Consider the following 18,503-nt stretch of genomic DNA (forward strand, 5'->3'; position numbering starts at 1 on the left):
TCTGAAGTAATTTACGTAAACAATAAGAAATTAAATCATATTTTATCACATATGGATTTGAACACGCTGCTCCTTCTAACTAAAAATATAGCCACATCGCAAGTTCCATGAAAAATATGAAGTCTTTTGATTCAGACTGGCATTCCAACCAGATTATCTCAATATATATCTGCACACTTTTAAATTTGTATTTTCAGCGGTGAAACATATTGTAATGTGCTCTCACTGAGATACTGGAACATAATGCTAAACAGGGACAGAGACTATTTCAATAACTTTCAACAAAATAATAAACTTTAATTAGTCTGATTTTTTTGCAGCATTACCAGAAAAATCCACTGTACAAGAAAACAATCACTACCTTCAGTTATTTGCTACAGAACACTAGAGATAACGGTAAAAATTTCATCTTGTGTTTCAAATTAAGTGTTGAGTTTTTGGGTTGAACTAAGTTTTAAAACAAAATAGCCACTAGTTGAAATCTATCTTTTCCTACATCGTTGATATCCCTACCTGGAGTTTCAATTGTTTGATTAACCTTTTCATGGGTCACTTGGAGGGGGCTTTCCTGGGATCCATAAGCCTTCTGCCCCTGGTTCGGTTTAGATACATTGATGACATCTTTGCCAGGCTGACCTGTTAAAATTCCTGGAATCCCTAAATACCTTCTTCCAATTAAATTTCACATGGTTCTATTCCGAATCCCATGCCACTTTCCTTGATGTTGATCTCGTCCTCACCAAATGCCAGCTACGCACTTCTATCCACATTAAACCTACTAACAAACAACAGTACTTATTTTTTGACAGTTTCGTCCTTTCCACAGCCTTGGCATTCGAGACAAATGTATTTGTTTGGATGCAGACCCTTACAGCAATACACCCCACTCTCACCTCATCCTTCACTGGATGTAATTACCCAACAACGTATATCAAAGGCAGATTACCCAGGCCATCACATCCAATTCCTGGTACTGCTGATCCCTCTAAAAAACAACTTCGGAGCACACCACTTGTCATTCAATACTGTCCTGGTCTTGAAGGTATTAATCAGCTACTTCGACAAGACCATGACTTCATAAAATCATGGCCTGCCATGAGATCCATTCTGTCTGAGATTTTACCCAACACAGCTAGAACATCTTTTCGTCACCCTCCAATCTCCACAATATCCTCATAAGACCCTACACTCCTTCTGCACCCATCTCCCTACCATATGGCTCCTATCCCTGTGACTATTGCCACTGCAAGACTTGCCTTATGCACTCTCCTACCACCAGTCCTGTAACTGGCAAAACATATACTATCAAATGGCGAGCTACCTTTGAAATGACATCATATACCAGCTGTTGTGTAAATACTGTTCAGCCTTTCACATCATCATGACTACCACCAAGTTATCAGTCAGTATGAATGGGCACAAGCAGAGGGTGTACACTGGCAACACACAATATCCTGTTGCACAGCATGCTCTACAGCACGACAGTCGTGATCTCGCTGCCTGTTCCACCACACGCACCATCTGGATTCTTCCACCAGACACCAGTTTCTCAGAATCCTGCAGGTGGGAACTAGCACTACAATGTGTCCTTAATTTTCACCACTCACATGGCCTTAATTTGCGTTAATTTCTTTTGTTTCAGCATTTCTTCACAGTAACTAGTCATTTCTTCACTCTGTTTTAGTTTTATACATTTTACATTTTCTGACCTGTCTATTTTTCACCGCCCCCCTCCCACCCCTGTTATGTAAACTGCACTTAACTTTCCACTCTTATAACTTGTTCACAATGTTTTAGTAGTAATCTCTGTCTTGCATATTACCCTGTCTTCCACCTTTAAGCTCTCAGATTTTCAAATCTCATCTGATGGAGTCCCCAACAGTCTTCCACTGACCTGCAGTTCTGGATGACTTCTCCAAAGTCTACCCCTTTTCCTAAACCTCTCCAGTCCTTTCCCTTCACCCCTCTTCTTTCCCCTCCACCCTTCTGCCGGAAGAAGGAGCCACTGGCTCCAAAAGCTTAAATAAGTATAACCTCATTTTATGTGTGTGTTTTCCTTCAATTATGAAGAGTTATTTATAGAAACTACTATGTTATGTGTTCTTCATTCCCATCAAGCTAAGTTACTTACGAGGGTTGTACCAAAAGGATGGTTCCCAATGAGCTGCAGCCTTGAGGGAAGGTGCTAGGCTAAATCCAACAACAGTGCATACTGCGCAGTGGTTCCCCCACTCTCAAGCCTGCCCGTCCATGATTCGCTACGTCACTCAATGCGGGCTTGGCAGCTGTCAAAGATGGAAGTGCTGATCACCGTTCCCACAAAGTGCAAGGTTCGAGCAATAAACCGGTTTCTCCACGCAAGAAAGTTACCACAAGTGGAGATTCATCAGCAACTGACAGAGGTTTATAGTGAAGAGTGCATGTCCATTCAGCATGTCCGCAAATGTGCTGAGGCCTGCATGGAAATTCACAATGAAGAACGGACTGGAAGACCACTGGTTTCGGATGCGACTGTCAAATGCTGGGTTATCGCAAGGTGTGTGCTTGCTGGGTCCCCCAGATGGGGACTGATAGACACAAGGTGTTGTGTTGGCAGAAGAGCCAACACCATGTTACTAGAGGAGGCCAAAATGCACATGTTTTAGCTCACGCAGGCTGGCGTGAGGAGGGAAGAACTATACTGACGTGAGGTCTGGAACATGACAAGGAATTAGAATTCAGAAAGCGGACGTAATTAGTTTGATACTTAACTTTAATCCACTTATGATAAACGTCACTCTTGATGGTACATGATTCACAATATTATCTGTTCAGAATAGTAACTGAATATGGCGCCGTGCTAGGTCGTAGCAAATGACGTAGCTGAAGGCTATGCTAAACTGCTGTCTCAGCAAATAAGAGCGTATGTAGACAGTGAACCATCACTAGCAAAATCGGCTGTCCAACTGGGGCAAGTGCTAGGGAGTCTCTCTAGACTAGACCTGCCGTGTGGCAGCACTCGGTCTGCAATCACTGATAGTGGCGACACGCGGGTCCGACGTTTACTAAACGGACCGCGGCCGATTTAAAGGCTACCACCTAGCAAGTGTGGTGCCTGGCGGTGACACCACACAAGGAGCAACGCCTTGACTGTTTCTGCAACAATGTGAGGGGGGAGGCAACAAGGAGAAGTGTTGGACTCTTATCATCACGGCAGATAAAACGTGGGTGTTTCATTACACCCCAAAAACAAAACAACAATCTCGTCAGTAGCATCACTCCAGTTCACCACCACCAAAGAAACGCAGTCAGCAGGAAAGCGAAAGGTCATGGCAATTGTGTTTTGGGATCGAAAGGAAGTACTCCTAATCTATTTCATGCAACCTGGAACGACAATAAACACAGACAGATATTGTGAAGCGTTGACCAAACTCTGGCGAGCAATCAAAAATTGCCGGAGAGGATGACTGATGGAGGGAGTAGTGTTTCTTCATGACACAGCTCAACCCCACGTCACTTGTCAAACACAGGAGCTTTTGAAGAAATTTGGGTGGACTGTTATGCTCCATCAGCCTGGACTTAGCCCCCCAGTGATTATCACCTCTTCCCCCAGCTAAAGGAACACTTAGGTGGAAAACGCTTCAAGAACTATGATGAAGTCTGAGCAGAAGTCATATACTTCCTCAACAGGTTGGTGGGAGGCTTCTTCGACTTAGGAATACAAAAGCTGGAGCACCATCTTCAAACGTGTGTCGGGGGGGAAAAAAAAATAAAAAAAAAAATTGGAGACTATGTTGAAAAATAGACAAAAGTGACAAAAATGTAAGCTTTTCAACTATGTAAAAATGATTAACAATGAACAATGTTTTCTAATTGTAAAAAATGTGGGAACCTTACTTTTGGTACAATCCTAGTATTTATCTTTAATTTTGTATTCATGATTACTTTCTTCTAAAATCCTGCAAATACAGAGTCTGAACAATAGTTCAACAAAACGATTTTCAAGTTATTTATTTGTTAAAAATTAGTTTTCACTGAAGCTTATCACAACAATCCATATCAGTTCTAATACCAGTGTTTTACATTTCAGTTAGAACAGGATATTATTGTTATATTGTAGTGTTTAATTTCCATGTAAATTCTAGAATCACTCGGTCTTCCACCGTCTCAAACACATGATATTTTAGATATGAATGGGAGAAAGGAACCCTATCTACTGCGCGTCACCTGTGTGAAATCAGTCGTGAGCAAAAGGTCAACGCGGCAGATGAATGACACCGACAAGTACTTGTCGGGCGATCCATGGAAGGTGCAGTGAAAGCACACAGAAGAACCAAGGAACTTCTGTGTTATTCTGTGCTGTTTGTAATTGTGACTATAGTTAGTGACAAAAGAACAAATGAGATTCTGAATTATGAAAAACTCTTATCTTGGGCTTGCTGGAGGCAAGACATATCTTACGATATGTTTGTAGTGAAAACATGATTGTTAAGCCAACTCTTTTCTAAACCGACTTAAATCTGTTTCTCATGTGAGACGTTACGAATTACTTACGAGAAGTTAAATGTTTATGTGCAAAGTATAAATTTTGTTCTTATGAAGCTCAAATAGACCAATAGTAACTGAAAAGTATTTGTCGGGCGCTGAATTACTTCGCAATTGGTGATTCTTTAAGGTTCCTGTAGCTAGCATCATTCTTCAGAGAAGAAGTTTGTACAGATTCCAGAAGCCAGCTATCCAGAGAATAAGATCGGCCGTATACACCAAGTAAGTTGACTCTTATAAGAGAAGTGGGAAGTTTGCACACACATTCCACACACTCTTAGTTATCAAAAACGTTAGAACGAGGCGAACGGTGTGAAAGGATCAAAGAAAACAGGAATTTTGAGACGAAAAAGACAGGAAAAGCTATCAAGTGTTGCCATAGCAACCGAGCATAACAAGACAAGAGAACCACTAAGAGAAACTGGATTATGCCGGAGTATCCACGAGAGGAAATTTGTAAAGGCAAATAAGGTTGGAAAGGTTATGGAGATTGTCTTTCGGGATTCTCGCAAGGGACGATCCTCATCACTATCTGAAAAAGGGTAAAACTATTAGAGGTGCTGATTATTCACTGTTATTGGATCATTAGAAAACCGAGCTGCAAGAAAAAATGCTGATGATTGGACTGCAAAAAAGTCCTTTTCCATCACGACAATGCATCAGCACACCTCAGCAGTTGTGGTCACAAAATTAATGGAAATAGGATTCCGACTCGTTTCACATCCCCCCTATTCTCCAGACTTGGCTCCCTTGGACTACTATTTGTTCCCCAATTTGAAGAAATGGCTGGCAGGACAAAGATTTTATTCAGACAAGGAGGGGATTGCACAACTAATAGCTATTTTGCATACTTGACAATTCCTATTATTTGGAAGGGATCAACAAATTAGAACAGTGTAGGATGAAGTGTATACGTCTGAAAGGAGACTATGTCGAAAAATAAAAAAGGTTAACCCCAAACACATAAGTGGTTTTTATTTTTGCACAGACTTTTCAAACGCCTCTCGTAAGTTGACTCGTATAAGAGAAGTGGGAACTTTGCACACATGTTAGAATATCAATTTATACTCTCAAATACATATATGATAAATCTTCCACTCATTCTGTTATTATTGGATTACTACATGCTGGTTTACTCACACTATGCTCTATGTTTTAATCAAAATGAAAATCTCAATACCTAAACGAGTAAAGTTTTTCATGGGATACTTACTATTATGGTGCAAGCTAAAAGTATTGGACAAAATGTATTTATGTTTCTGAGCTCTTGGACATCATTCATCCAAGACGTAATTATTGACTGTAAGCTGTAAGTTTTTGACTTCATCTGAGAAATTCTTAGAAGAACATTGGCAAAAAGAACTAGGATTTACACACTAATGAAATTTTACAAAAAAGATTGTTTCAAGTCAAACCATAGAAAATCCAGGTTGGAATAGCGACATGTACAGTTGTGTATGTGGCAGTAAGGAATCAGTAGTAGATGGACAAATGCATAACCCAAGAACAAGTGGAGGAAGCATGTATAGAGGATGTCTACCAAAATAAGACTCCATTACCACTCAGAGGGAGGAAGAAAAGTGGTGATCCAAACACAAAATGAATCTAGCACATGGAATGGACTGTATAGTCAAGGAAGATACAGAAAGAAGCAACTTAAGCAATCTCAGCTGTTGTCACATGTCCTTCAGTACTACAAAGCAATGCATTAAGCATTTAGGTAGTAAGCTTACCATTGTCTTTGTCATTGCCATTGCCATTGCCACCACGGCCATCGCCGCCACCACCACCGCCACCGCCACCACCACCACCGCCACCAAGGGCAACAAAACTGCAGTTCCACAAAAATGGCTGTGATTTACACTGACTTGCTGAAGTGCACCCTTGATACATTATAATATCTACAGTTGATAGCTGTTTTCCTGTTCCTGCCTTCAAGAAGGTATGTATTTTCTGAATGGTGTCTCTTGCTTTTTTATTTATTATTTGTCACTGAGCACTACCAGAAGCTGTAACTACTTGTAACATCTATCGGTAAGTGTATCAACTCAAATGCTCTGAATGAGTCTAAACTCCTTCACCTTTGTATGTGAATTGGCTAAACCATCATGTTCTCTCAACTGTAGCATCCACACTTTACGTACTTTTGCTTTGCCATTCTCATAAGAAAGCAGCAGTGAGCAATGAATTAACATAGGAGACCATCACTACGAGCACTATGTCTCTGGTTGTCTTGCCATTAAGTGGGATTTATAACTTGTGTTTAATAAAGAGTGCTGAGTGAGGTTGAAATTAACCTGTAGAGCAACAGATACTTAAATTTTTAATGAAATCAAACTACTTTCATCTATATACGGACTCATGGATGGTGACAAACTGCTTCACTATTCCTCTTTTCAAATAATAAATAATTTACATAAAATATCATTTTCGATGCAAGTGTTACAGAGCAAAGTATGCAACAGGTATGTTCAACTGCTCAGGTTGGGAGCAGGTGAAGCAACCACACTACCTGCTTGCACATTCTGCACTGAACAGCCGAAGACAAAGAATATAGTTTGTGGAAAGTACTGCATACATTAGTGATCATGATGATCTATTTTCCGTTTTGGCCACAACGACTAAACTTCATCTGTTCAACAATACAGGTCACTGAAACCACTACTTATAATTTTTCTAGACAGTCATTCAGAGTAAGAGTATTTCACTTTACAACCAAAACTTACTTATCCTTTTAATTTTGTCCTCAGGAGTATCCTTCTTCAAACTGACATTATTTGCTGAGGCTGCATTATTTGTAACATTATTTATTTCAAAGCTGGATAGGAAGTCCACAAAGGCACTCTTATCATCTGGAAAACCAACTCTTGCCTCAAAATTTCTTGGTGATTTGCCTTCAACTGTATCAATTGTTGCCAGCAGACTGAGTAAGCTGTTCATCTCCCGTTCAGGAGCTCTGAGCAGACCAGACAGATCCTTTAAACATTTCAAGCAAACAGCAGCAAATTATGTATAGGAGTGCATGGTCAAAGTTTTGTATGATAAAGTGAATTATTATTAGTAATTAACAACATAAATCTTATAAAAAATTGTCAAGAATATATAACTTTTTGATCAACCAATTGAAGAGCATTCTGAAAAAATCAGCAAAATGCAAAATATTAATTATTAGCAACATTGACTGTTAATATAACTAACAGGATTACAAAATTCAGTGGAAGTAGCAGAGCCATCAATGACACTGTGGGGCAGCAACAGTTGTATGAAACCTTATTTTTGCAGGAGTCCCGTATACATCTGTGACTGTCACCCACTCAGCAGCCATTTGTAATCAGCTTTTTAAATCAAAAAAGTTGATACATTTCCAAGTGTTCTCATGCAAGTATGTTAGAAAAAGACAGTTAAGTGGGTTGCAACTAAAATGTTTTGAACTTTCAATAACTTTTGTTTAATGTCGTATCAAATGGCACTCTCTCTAATTCTCCCAATTAAATCAATTTAAACTCCATTATTCACAAAAATATTTAAAGTGGATTTTTAAAAATACTGTTCCAAAATATATATTTCATGCATGTTGATCTTTCTATACATCTGTAATGGGAAAAAGATCATTTCAATTCAGAAAAAAAATCTTCTACTTATCTCCTTGTTAACTCCTACTCAACATAAAACATTTGCTCTGTAAGTGGATCTGTGAGCTGCCCACTGACACTAAGAATTATGAAGCTATAGAGTGTATTTGTAGCAAATGCACATCTCCTGAAAAAGGAAATGAGATGGCTTGGTTGGTTGGGGATGAAGCAACTAAAACATCAAGGTCATCAGTCTCTTGGTCCAGTGGTAGTTCAGCTGGGATTAGTGACGTCAACCAGGTATATGTTCTGATGACAAAAGTACATAGGAGCTGAGAAATAACTGACAGCAAAGTATACCAGGGTGTATACGCAGACGAGGGAAAAAAATTCCTGGATTTTTCCCTGATCTCCCGGTTAAAAAAAAAACATTTTCTCCCGGGTGAAAATATACTTTTTCTGTGTTAAGTTACATTATACTTTCCCTTGGAACTGTAAAACTTACCCTTTGAATGGATATGGTTTTATACAGCAGCTTAGAATTTCCCAGCACTTTACAAAATGAAACTCGGGGAAAAAACATGTTTTGGAAAGATCTTTGATGTGCAGCAACATGTACGCTGCATATTTTTGTATTACGAAAGTATAAATTCAAATTCCACCAACAGGAAAAGTTAATGGTTTAAATTAATATACATAGTGTTGCTACAAGAAAAGCAAAGCTTTCGCATATAATATTTGTTTCAAAGATTAATAAGCAACAAGAGAAGCTAAGCTTTCACATATGATGATGATATGTTTCGCGCATGTTACACTTTAAGATACATCACACAAATACACCAGTAAAATTTTTAATACTGACATAAATCTCTTATCTTCTGGGCTCAAAATTCTTCTAAATGGCTCGTCATCAAAGAGCTGATTTTTAAAAGAGAGCAAACGCTCTCTGATTTAAGAAATTCATCGTACATTCTCGCACATAGTTCATCTTGCATAAAAGGAAATTTACTTTGAAAATAACGCTTTTCGAACAACAATTCGCAATATTTTCCCGTGACCTGATAGAAATAAGATTCATTTTGGCAGTTGCCAGAAAGCGGCAGATAAGAGGCGTCACCGCGCTTGCGCAGCTACGGTGACATAGGAAGCCCGTATGTTTGTACGTGTAAAACATTAAAAGATCTTACATTATGTCATTAAAGAAACAAGACATCAGAGGATTCTCCATGAGTGTCGGAATTTCATGAAGCATACTAAAATGCATAGTTTGCCTTACAGTGCACATTCGTATGTCCAGATTCCCAATGACATAGGCCTCGACCTGATATGAAGCTCTTCAGTGTGGTTTTCGGGATGTAAATTTTCTTGGAGTACCATTACTGTATTATCTCATGTTTGGTTCTTTATTATGGCACAATGCCGTACGTGCTAGAAGATGAAAACGTGTACTTGAAATGCAGTGAACAGTTGAAACTAGCCAATAGTGTGGAATTAAATACTTCGTTTCAAATAAATTGACTGCCTCAGCAGGAAAGCTTAATGAAAACCAAATTTCTTTAGCAAACTGACAAAAATAACTTTATTGTTCTGCAAAGCGATTAATGGTTGACTGTCAGAAAGTTGGAAATAAAATAAAATCTGAAACTAATAACATAGTTCAGCCTTCCGTAATTATGTGAATGTATTTTAATTCACTTGATAGGCCCCAGTCACAGAAATCAGTCTTGTTTTCATCTGTCACGAGAGCAGTAAACAAAGAGGAAACAGAAATTCACTAAATGTAAACACGGGTCACGTGAAGAATACCCTCCCTCCCTCCCCCCCCCCCCCCCCCCTGCCCCCCAGACTGCTCTGCACATCAGAACGTCAAAAAAAGACTTAAAAAAAAATAAGTTCATTTTGTAGTGCACATCTTTCTAAAGAGTCTGATACATAATACATATATCTTTGAGGAAATGTAAGACACGTTATTCCGTCTTAAGTGTGCAGTGCAGTGCAGTGCCACGCCTCTTGAAACAATATACCGCACGTCACTGTATTTCGCTCTGTGGAACTCAAAAGTGTATTATTTTGTAATGGATGGCATCAAACTATTTCAGGACAGTGGAAATTGACATCCTACCCCCACCCCCCCCACGCCTTAAAATTAATACCGGATAGGATTATTTGTAACCAGGATAACAAGAACTCTTCATAAAATCTGGTCTCTTTATTGCCTATTAGCTAATAACTTGCTCTTCTGTGTGACATAAAATTAAATATAGCATACTTAAAACCAGTAGAGACAAGAGAGAGGCAAGACAGCACACAGTTCTTCAATCCCTAGGTCCTAGTGATTTTTCTCTCTAATCTTGCAACAGCTTTACGTGGCATGCTTTCCTTTCTGCGAAAGAACTATTATCTTATCAAAGTTCGTCAAACGTTTAGCTACATGAAAAACAGAAAAGTTGTCATCTAATACTGAAAAAGCTGTTAATACAAATAGTACCAAAGACTGGTGTGGTTTCTCGATCTGATTAAATCTATTTTGTCACTGTGTGCTGGATAAAACAAAATAGGCCTTTCTAATATTGCAGCAGTTGTAACACACACCAAATAAGCGAGACTGATTTGGCAATATGATCATTTTTATAATACGACAGAATATAATTCACGAGGTACCCATACGAAATACCTATTTGGCCTACTACAAGCAAAAGGTTTTACGTTAAGAAATAGTTTCAAATTTCATTCATACGTTCCAGTTTCTCATGCACGAGACCGAAAAGTAGTAGAACGAAATTTTTGGACAAATTTGGAATCATCAGATTCTTCCATAATTTGTGTGATGTCCCCATTTCTTCTCCTTCCTTGTTCTAACAAACAGTCTTGTCATTACTAATTCTGTAACTACTCATTCCACTGTCAAAACTCATTCTCCGGTTAACTTTACTAACCCTGCCACAATCACCGGTTTATTTATCCAGCAATTATTCTCCGGTTAGGCGTTATTATGTATTTGTACAATGAGTTTTCCACGCTACTCCCAGAATGGAAGTTAAGCGGCTGCTGGCCGGGGACTACAACTGGCCCTGTCTAGTGTAGCAATCTGGCCAAAAATTTTCTGTTGAAATTTCACTTTCTTGGGTACACTGAGAAGATAATAAATAATTTTTCTTACCTGTTATTCCTGTTAATTGTTTATTTCCACTATGGTAGTCTGAATCTATGGATTTCGCTAGTAATTATAACAATGCTGAAAATTCGCAAACTGAATCAAGCACATAAACAAGCAGCAGTTGGCATTCACGGGTTCAGCTTTATTCTGTTCAGCTCTTATAGCCCCGTGCTGTTTTGTCTGCAGGAAAGTTTATTTCTAGACGTGACTAGGATTCCCCTGGCAGAGACATCACATACACTATGCACGCATCAAAAAATCAACTTATAATTCATTCAGAAATCAGCTTAGAATGTGTTCAAAAATTAGCAGGGGTACGTTTCAAAATCATATGAATAATCAATAGACTGACGTGCACTGGATGCTAGGTGCTTTGTGAAACAAGGTTTTTTCCTCAAGAATATGAATTTGCCCCCTGCCCCCGAAATTGCCGCCTGGTTCAGATACCCCAGTTTGCCCCCACCCCCCAATAGATCCGGGCCTGCTGCACGCGCGTGAATCTGGCAGCTTGGGCGCACCAGCAAAATTTTTCCGGGTAGCATGTGGCTGGTTGCTGCTATTGCTGCTTACACAGCCAACAGCCACATTTCTGTAGCCAGAAGCGGGAGAAGGTACTACTCATACGCAACTCAACTGCACATGTGCATGATCCCGCTCGTAACTGATTAAATGAATAATGACATCATGCTCATTGGAGGCAATTTGTTGTTATGAAGATTGCATAGTCTTCTGAAAGCCTTTGACACATTTTGATGTTGGCAGACGCTTCTATGAGCACTGTGTTATTTTATATGGCGCATTTCCTTTCCAATTTAAGTTTTACTTTCGTTTTTTTTTCTCTTGTTCATGTTTTAATGTTGCAGTATTATTCTGCAGTAGCGGGTTACAGTAATATCCTTGGTTACAGTATCGGTTGTTACCAGTCAAAATTACAAACATTTAGCTGAAAACTAAAACTATGAAAAATTCCTGGGATTCTAAAAAATTCCCAGGCTTTTCCCAGTTTTCTCCCGGATGAAAAAATTCCCGGGTTTTTCCCGGATCTCCCGGCTGTCCTGGGTTGTATAGACCACGTATACGTATTGGACCAGTGTGTAGGTCAAAGCAGACAAGGGAATCTCACAGGGCTCATCCATGGTGAGAGAAACGCCAACTGCATCCGACACCCATCAACTCGATTAAGGGCAAAGACAGTGACAGAGCAAATAACATATACCAGTCAGGATATCCAGAACAGTAAAAGTTCGAAGGTTTAAAATGTAATGTACAGCAATAATAAAAATAGGATGAGAGGAACAGGTTAGGCGAAAGGTGGATTTCCCCAGGGCTCTGCCTGCAACAGGAACATCCCACCCCTCATCCACTGTAATAATGATATTAAAGAGTGCCTACCATTCAACAGAGTGCTACCCCAAAAATGGAAAATTAGGTGTGACAAAAAAAAGGCAATCTAAAAGTAACTAAAACAGAATAAAAGAGGGGTGAAAGATGCAGCTTGCAAAGGAGGTAGAGTCAAGGGTCCCCCAGACTGATCATGCATCAGGTAATATCTCAACCCGAACCAATCGTCTGCCATCCCTACAATAATTTAAAAGCTTATATCCAAGAATAAAAACCATTTTCACAGAGAAGATGAAGAATGAGTTGAACTGCACTCGTATCATCTGCCAATATTAGAGGCAGAAGAGTGCTTACTGTGGAAAGCCAAGAAGTGAGGGCCAGGGAAATGCTGGGAATGCATTCTAAAGAGGTTAGGCTAAGGTCCCAGCAAAGGTCTGAGAGGTACATTCCATATAGTAATCCCACCTGCAAGCAGGTGTCAGAGGAGTGATGCTCTCAGATGCAAAAAAAAAAGTGATAAGTTGGATGATGTGGAAATTGTGATGGTGATACCATAAATGAGCAACAATAGGTATAGTCAGACCTGAAGAGGGATGATTCCTGCTTCAGCAAGAAGACTGCCTATGGGACTAGTTCGGAAGGTGCAGCAGCAGCCAAACATCACAATAATGGACTGAGCTCAAAAATTTCTAAGCTGAAGATGCCACTGAGCCATCAACCTGGAAACCATAGTCCAGTCAGGAATGAAGATAGTCACGGAGAATAGAAATTCGTGTGTCTGTAAAAGGATTAATTTGTGGAGCTTATAACAACTACCACTGTCAGCAACTGTCAACTACCTCAGCAAAAGATCTTGCTGAGAACCCAAGAAGATTTTGATCCTAAGTAAAATTGCTAAGTGGTTCTAAGGCTTCTATCCAGCCACTCATTGACAAGGTTGATGTGGCAGAAGAAGATAGCAAGTAAAAGTTTAAAATTTCGCATTTAAGAAATCACTCATGCAGGAGAACCATACCAACATATCATCCATTGACCATCGCACAGACTCCTGCGTGGAGGACATACTAATAAGCATCTCTGGCGTGGAGAAACAACTAAATGTGTTGAAAGCAAATAAGTCTCCAGGGCCTTATGGAATCCAATTTCAGTTTTATAAAGAGTACTCTACTGCACTGGCCCCTAACATAGTGTGCATTCATTGGGAATATCTCAGCCAGAGCAAAGCCCCAAGCAATTGGAAGAAAGTACGGGTAACTTCTGTCTATAAGAAAGATAAGAGAATGGACCCACAAAATTAGAGACCAATATCCTTAACATCTGTTTGCTGCAGAAGCCTTGAAGACATTTTCCATTCACATATAATAAATTTCCTCCTCCTACTCCCCCTCCTGCTTCCTACATTTCTTCTTCCTGTGCATTTATAATTTAGAGCCTTTACTGGGAATTTTTCACCACCCACACCATCTACAAGTTTCTTCCATTTTCTCCTGTTTTCCTTTTTGTTACATATGCCTAAATCTTTCCTCATATCTTCATTTCTTTTTCAATCTTTCCTTGTACAATCTTCCACTGTTCTTAGAAATCTCATTTCTTCAGCCGATATTACTTTCTTGGCATGTTGTTGCTGGCCATGCTTCACTTCCATAAATAAGTGTTGGTACTGCTATTGTTTTATAAAACTTCAGCTAGGTTTCTTTCTTAGCTTTATTCTGCAAACTTTTTACAACGTTCAACTTATGGAAGTAAATTTATTTAATTTTTTCCACATCAGGGTTATATTCATAAGTGATGCTACATCCTAGGTATTGAAAATGTTCTACTTGCTCCAAGATTTTATTATTTTTTTATGTACTGACAATGTTGGGTTGTAATCTGAGACTATCTGCTGCAACTTATAGACTCCCATCTGAAGGTCATCATCATTTCCTGTAATCAGAGTTAGGTTATCTGCATATAAACTTACATTTAGTCTAGTGTCATGATCTAAAAGAACTCCACCTATGTTCAACATTTTCTATTTGGATATAACTTCATCTATATATTGAAGAGTGTTGACAGAGGCTTTTCCCTCTCAATAAATTTCCTCCAGTGATAAAAGCTTCTACCCACAAATCAGTACAGTTTTAGAAAGTACTGTTCATATTAATCTCAGCTTGCCCTTTTCTCACACATCATCCTGTGAAATATGGGTGAAGGGCAACAAGGTGATTCCTTATTCGTAGATTTCCGCAGAGTGCTCCAGGGAAGTGTGACAGGGCTGCTGTTATTTTCTGTACACATAAACGATCTGGTGGATAGGGTAAGCAGCAGTCTGCAGTTGTTTCCTGATGATGCTGTGGCGTTTGGGAAGATGTCATTGTTGAGTGACTGTAGGAGGATATAAGATGAATTAGACAAGATTTACAGTTGGTGTGATGATAGGCAGATAGCTCTAAATGTAAGTTAATGCAGATAAGTAGGAAAAACAACCCTTAATGTTCAGGTACAGCATTAGTAGTGTGCTGCTTCACAGTCATGTCAATTAAATATCTAGGTGTAATTATTTCAAAGCAACAAGAAATGGAATGAGCATGTAAGGAGTGCTGTAGGAAAGACAAATGGTCAATTTCAGTTCATTGGGAGAATTTTAGGAAAGTGTGGTTCCTCTGTAAAGGAGACCAAATACAGAACACTTGTGCGAGCCATTCCTGAGTACTGCTCGAGTGGTTGGGATCCGCACTAGGTCAGATTATTATATTATCTCAAAGCTCCTCATCTGTTTGGAGTGTACAGTCTTTGTGAGAGATAGCTCACTGTACCATATTCAAAGTTCCATGAGAGGCAATAGTCACTGGTAAGTCACCCAACTCGTACACATCTGAAGAGCTTGTGAGTGTGCAGTAGAAGCCTTTATCAATAGTGATTAATTACAAGATTTTCCTAATGAGTCAACTTCTCCAAATCTGATTACCATGTATTTCACAAAAATACCAGTTACGTCACCATAAAATTATCACCACCTGTTCAACTACACACCAGGTACTGGGTAAATTGTTTCGCTTACAGTCATCTGGCTTGTCTCTCTCACCATGTGGTAGCCAGGGTACTAGTAGGATTGTTAACTGTCAGTACAGGAATGTCTAAACCAGTTTTGATATGGCCACATTAGAGTGTCCATTGTTTTGGATCTATGCAACGTGTTTCATGTGTGAAATGTCCAAAATGATGCTACTTCCTCCAATCAGGAGCTCTCCCCAATGGCAACACCTAGCCACAGAGAGGGTCATCTGACAAAACAGCTGTCGCAGGGAGTGCTGATGCCCCAGGAAGATGGGCATCTACTCCTTGGCATGCAAGGAGAGTTAGCAACTCAGGCATCAGAAGTATGATCACTGTGTTGTCACGAGGCTCCACAAAAACAGTAAATAATGATTCCACCATAGCAGATTGGTTACCGATTGACTTTTCTGTGCACGCATTAATCTATGCAGTAATCGTATACAGATGTTTGTCAATACTGTAGCCGTAGGTGCTAGTTAAGGTGTTCTTCCCCACTTGGCCCAAACAACAGTAAAAAAATTGAAAATGGAGGTCAAGCCCAGAAGGGTTCAATTGAAAACTGATGTAAGGAGAATGGAGACCTTGGTGAAAGAAAACATAACCTGGTGAAACATCCGGGTCAACATCAAAGGCTGCTACCATGAGAAAGAAAGAGAATTGAGGACAGTTGTGATGAGAAGAAAACACACACAGTTACAAAAGCTAATAATTAAGCAAAATAAATGAAGGGCGCACAAAGAGAACTAACTGTATAAATATCCAGTGTCACTGAGTAAAGCACAAAGAAACTGAGTAGAGTACAAAAAAACCAAAGGCTTTTAAATACAGGGGGCGATGAAAATTAGTGATGAAATCAAAAGAATTTCTACTAGAAAATGTGATATCACTGAGGTGACCAATGCCTCACTCTGTCAATTTTTGGTTTGATCAATATTAATCTGAAACGAAGACCATCAAACTGCTCAAAAGTGCAGGAGGAGGAAATCAGTGTTTAACGTCCCGTCGACAATGAGGTCATTAGAGACGGAGCACAAGCTCGGATTGGGGAAAGAAATTGGCCATGCCCTTTCAAAGGAACAATACTGCCATTTGCCTAAAGTGATTTAGGGAAACCATGGAAAACATAAATCAAGATGGCAAGATGCGGGTTTGAACCATCATCGTCCTGAACGAGAGTCCAGAGTGCTAATCACTTGCCACCTAATTTGGTCTGCTCAAAAGAGAAGTAGTAGGTAACGAGAAGAAATATCATGACTGTATCTATGAATGCTGAGAGCTATTAGTCATGTTTCATAGAACAAGAAAAGTCGCGATCAGGAAGGGCTGTGTCCATGAAAGCCCGCTATCCCTGAAGTACATTTATGTATATATAGGGCAAAGTAAAATTATACAACAGTCATTACACTGGTAGGAATATGGTTTAAGTAAAGATTATGAAATGGCATACTTATAAGATGTGATTAAAAATACTCACACAATTTTAAGTAAACAAAATTAGATAATTATAATCAGAATATTATGTGTAACAGAAATGTGTAAAATAAAGTAAGAAAGTATTTCTACTTATCAGCTGAGACAATGTTTCTTTCCAATCCAGAGGTTGCTTCATCTGATACAAGAAAGGAAAGTGTTCAGAAGGAATGAGAGTATTGGGAGACTAAGCAAATAATGGGTACTGGATAAGTGACAACCTAGCAGAATAGGAAACTATGTCATTTCAATAAACTATCATCGGTTCTCATTTACGTTCACTTTCCATTTTTTGTTTCTTTTATGTGTTGTTAACCTAAATTACTGTGTATACTGTGCTCCTAAAAAATTACACAAAGGAATATTTTTTTTTATTTTCTTTGTCACATAAATAAATAAATAAAACGAAATATGAATAAAGAGGAAGAAAGTAATTCAGACCTGGAATAATAATGGAGAGGACTGTTGAAATAAATAAGCTTCCTACACAATAATTTAGGTTAATGATACATAAAAGAAACAAAAAATGGAAAGTGAACATAAATTAGAACCAATGATAATTCATTGAAATGACATCATTTCCTATTCTGCTAGGTTGTCACTGATCCAGTACCCGTTATTTGCTTAGTCTCCCAATAAATGGTTCAAATGGCTCTGAGCACTAAGCGACTTAACTTCTGAGGTCATCAGTCACCTAGAACTTAGAACTAATTAAACCTAACTAACCTAAGGACATCATCACACACATCCATGCCCAAGGCTGGAGTCGAACCTGCGACCATAGCGGTTGCTCGGCTCCAGACTGTAGCACCTAGAACCGCACGGTCACTCCGGCCGGCAATCTCCCAATACCCTCAATTCCTTCTGAACACTTTTCTTTCTTGTATCAAATGAAGGAACTTCTGGATTGGAAAGAAACATTGTCTCAGCTGATAAGTAGAAATATTTTCTTACTTTATTTGAGAGATCATTTTCTTTCTATGCAAAAAGCAAATTTAACACATCTATACCTACCTGTGGGGTCTTCAGATCAGTGGCAACTACTGCATTATATGATGGAGGTTTGTCTTGCTGTTGTCTAACAAACTGATAGAAAGACACTAACTTCTGCAGGTTTTGTGTGGTTCGCAGGAGCAGCTTTCCTGTATGGTCCAATGTATCAGGATCTGAGAAGAATCAGAAAAGTTACCATCACTATCATTAACTCTCTATAGTGATGAAATTATTTTGTGTGTTATAAATACACCCTATCAAATATTTCATGGTACTGTACATTATAACTACATGTACATTATAATATTCACATATATGGCTTCTTCTGTAAGGACTTGTAAATCTGTAATTGTTTTAATCTGTAATTGTTTTTTAATGTGTAATTATTTTAACTACCACAAGTTTAT

General features: G+C 39.0%; 1 protein-coding gene across 2 annotated transcripts in view; it reads right to left on the minus strand.

The window, feature by feature from the left end:
- The window catches only part of LOC126092071 (rab3 GTPase-activating protein non-catalytic subunit), a 217,495-nt gene that overhangs the window by 105,540 nt on the left and 93,452 nt on the right, over window positions 1-18,503 (minus strand). For both annotated transcript variants that reach the window (XM_049907488.1, XM_049907490.1), the window contains exons 12-13: window positions 18,118-18,269; window positions 7,251-7,500 (exon numbers count right to left, since the gene is read on the minus strand). In XM_049907488.1, the coding sequence (XP_049763445.1) occupies window positions 7,251-7,500; window positions 18,118-18,269 (402 nt within the window). The remainder of the gene's footprint in view (window positions 1-7,250; window positions 7,501-18,117; window positions 18,270-18,503) is intronic.

This window comes from Schistocerca cancellata, chromosome 7 (assembly GCF_023864275.1).
Source record: "Schistocerca cancellata isolate TAMUIC-IGC-003103 chromosome 7, iqSchCanc2.1, whole genome shotgun sequence".
Classification (NCBI taxonomy): Eukaryota; Metazoa; Arthropoda; class Insecta; order Orthoptera; family Acrididae; genus Schistocerca; species Schistocerca cancellata.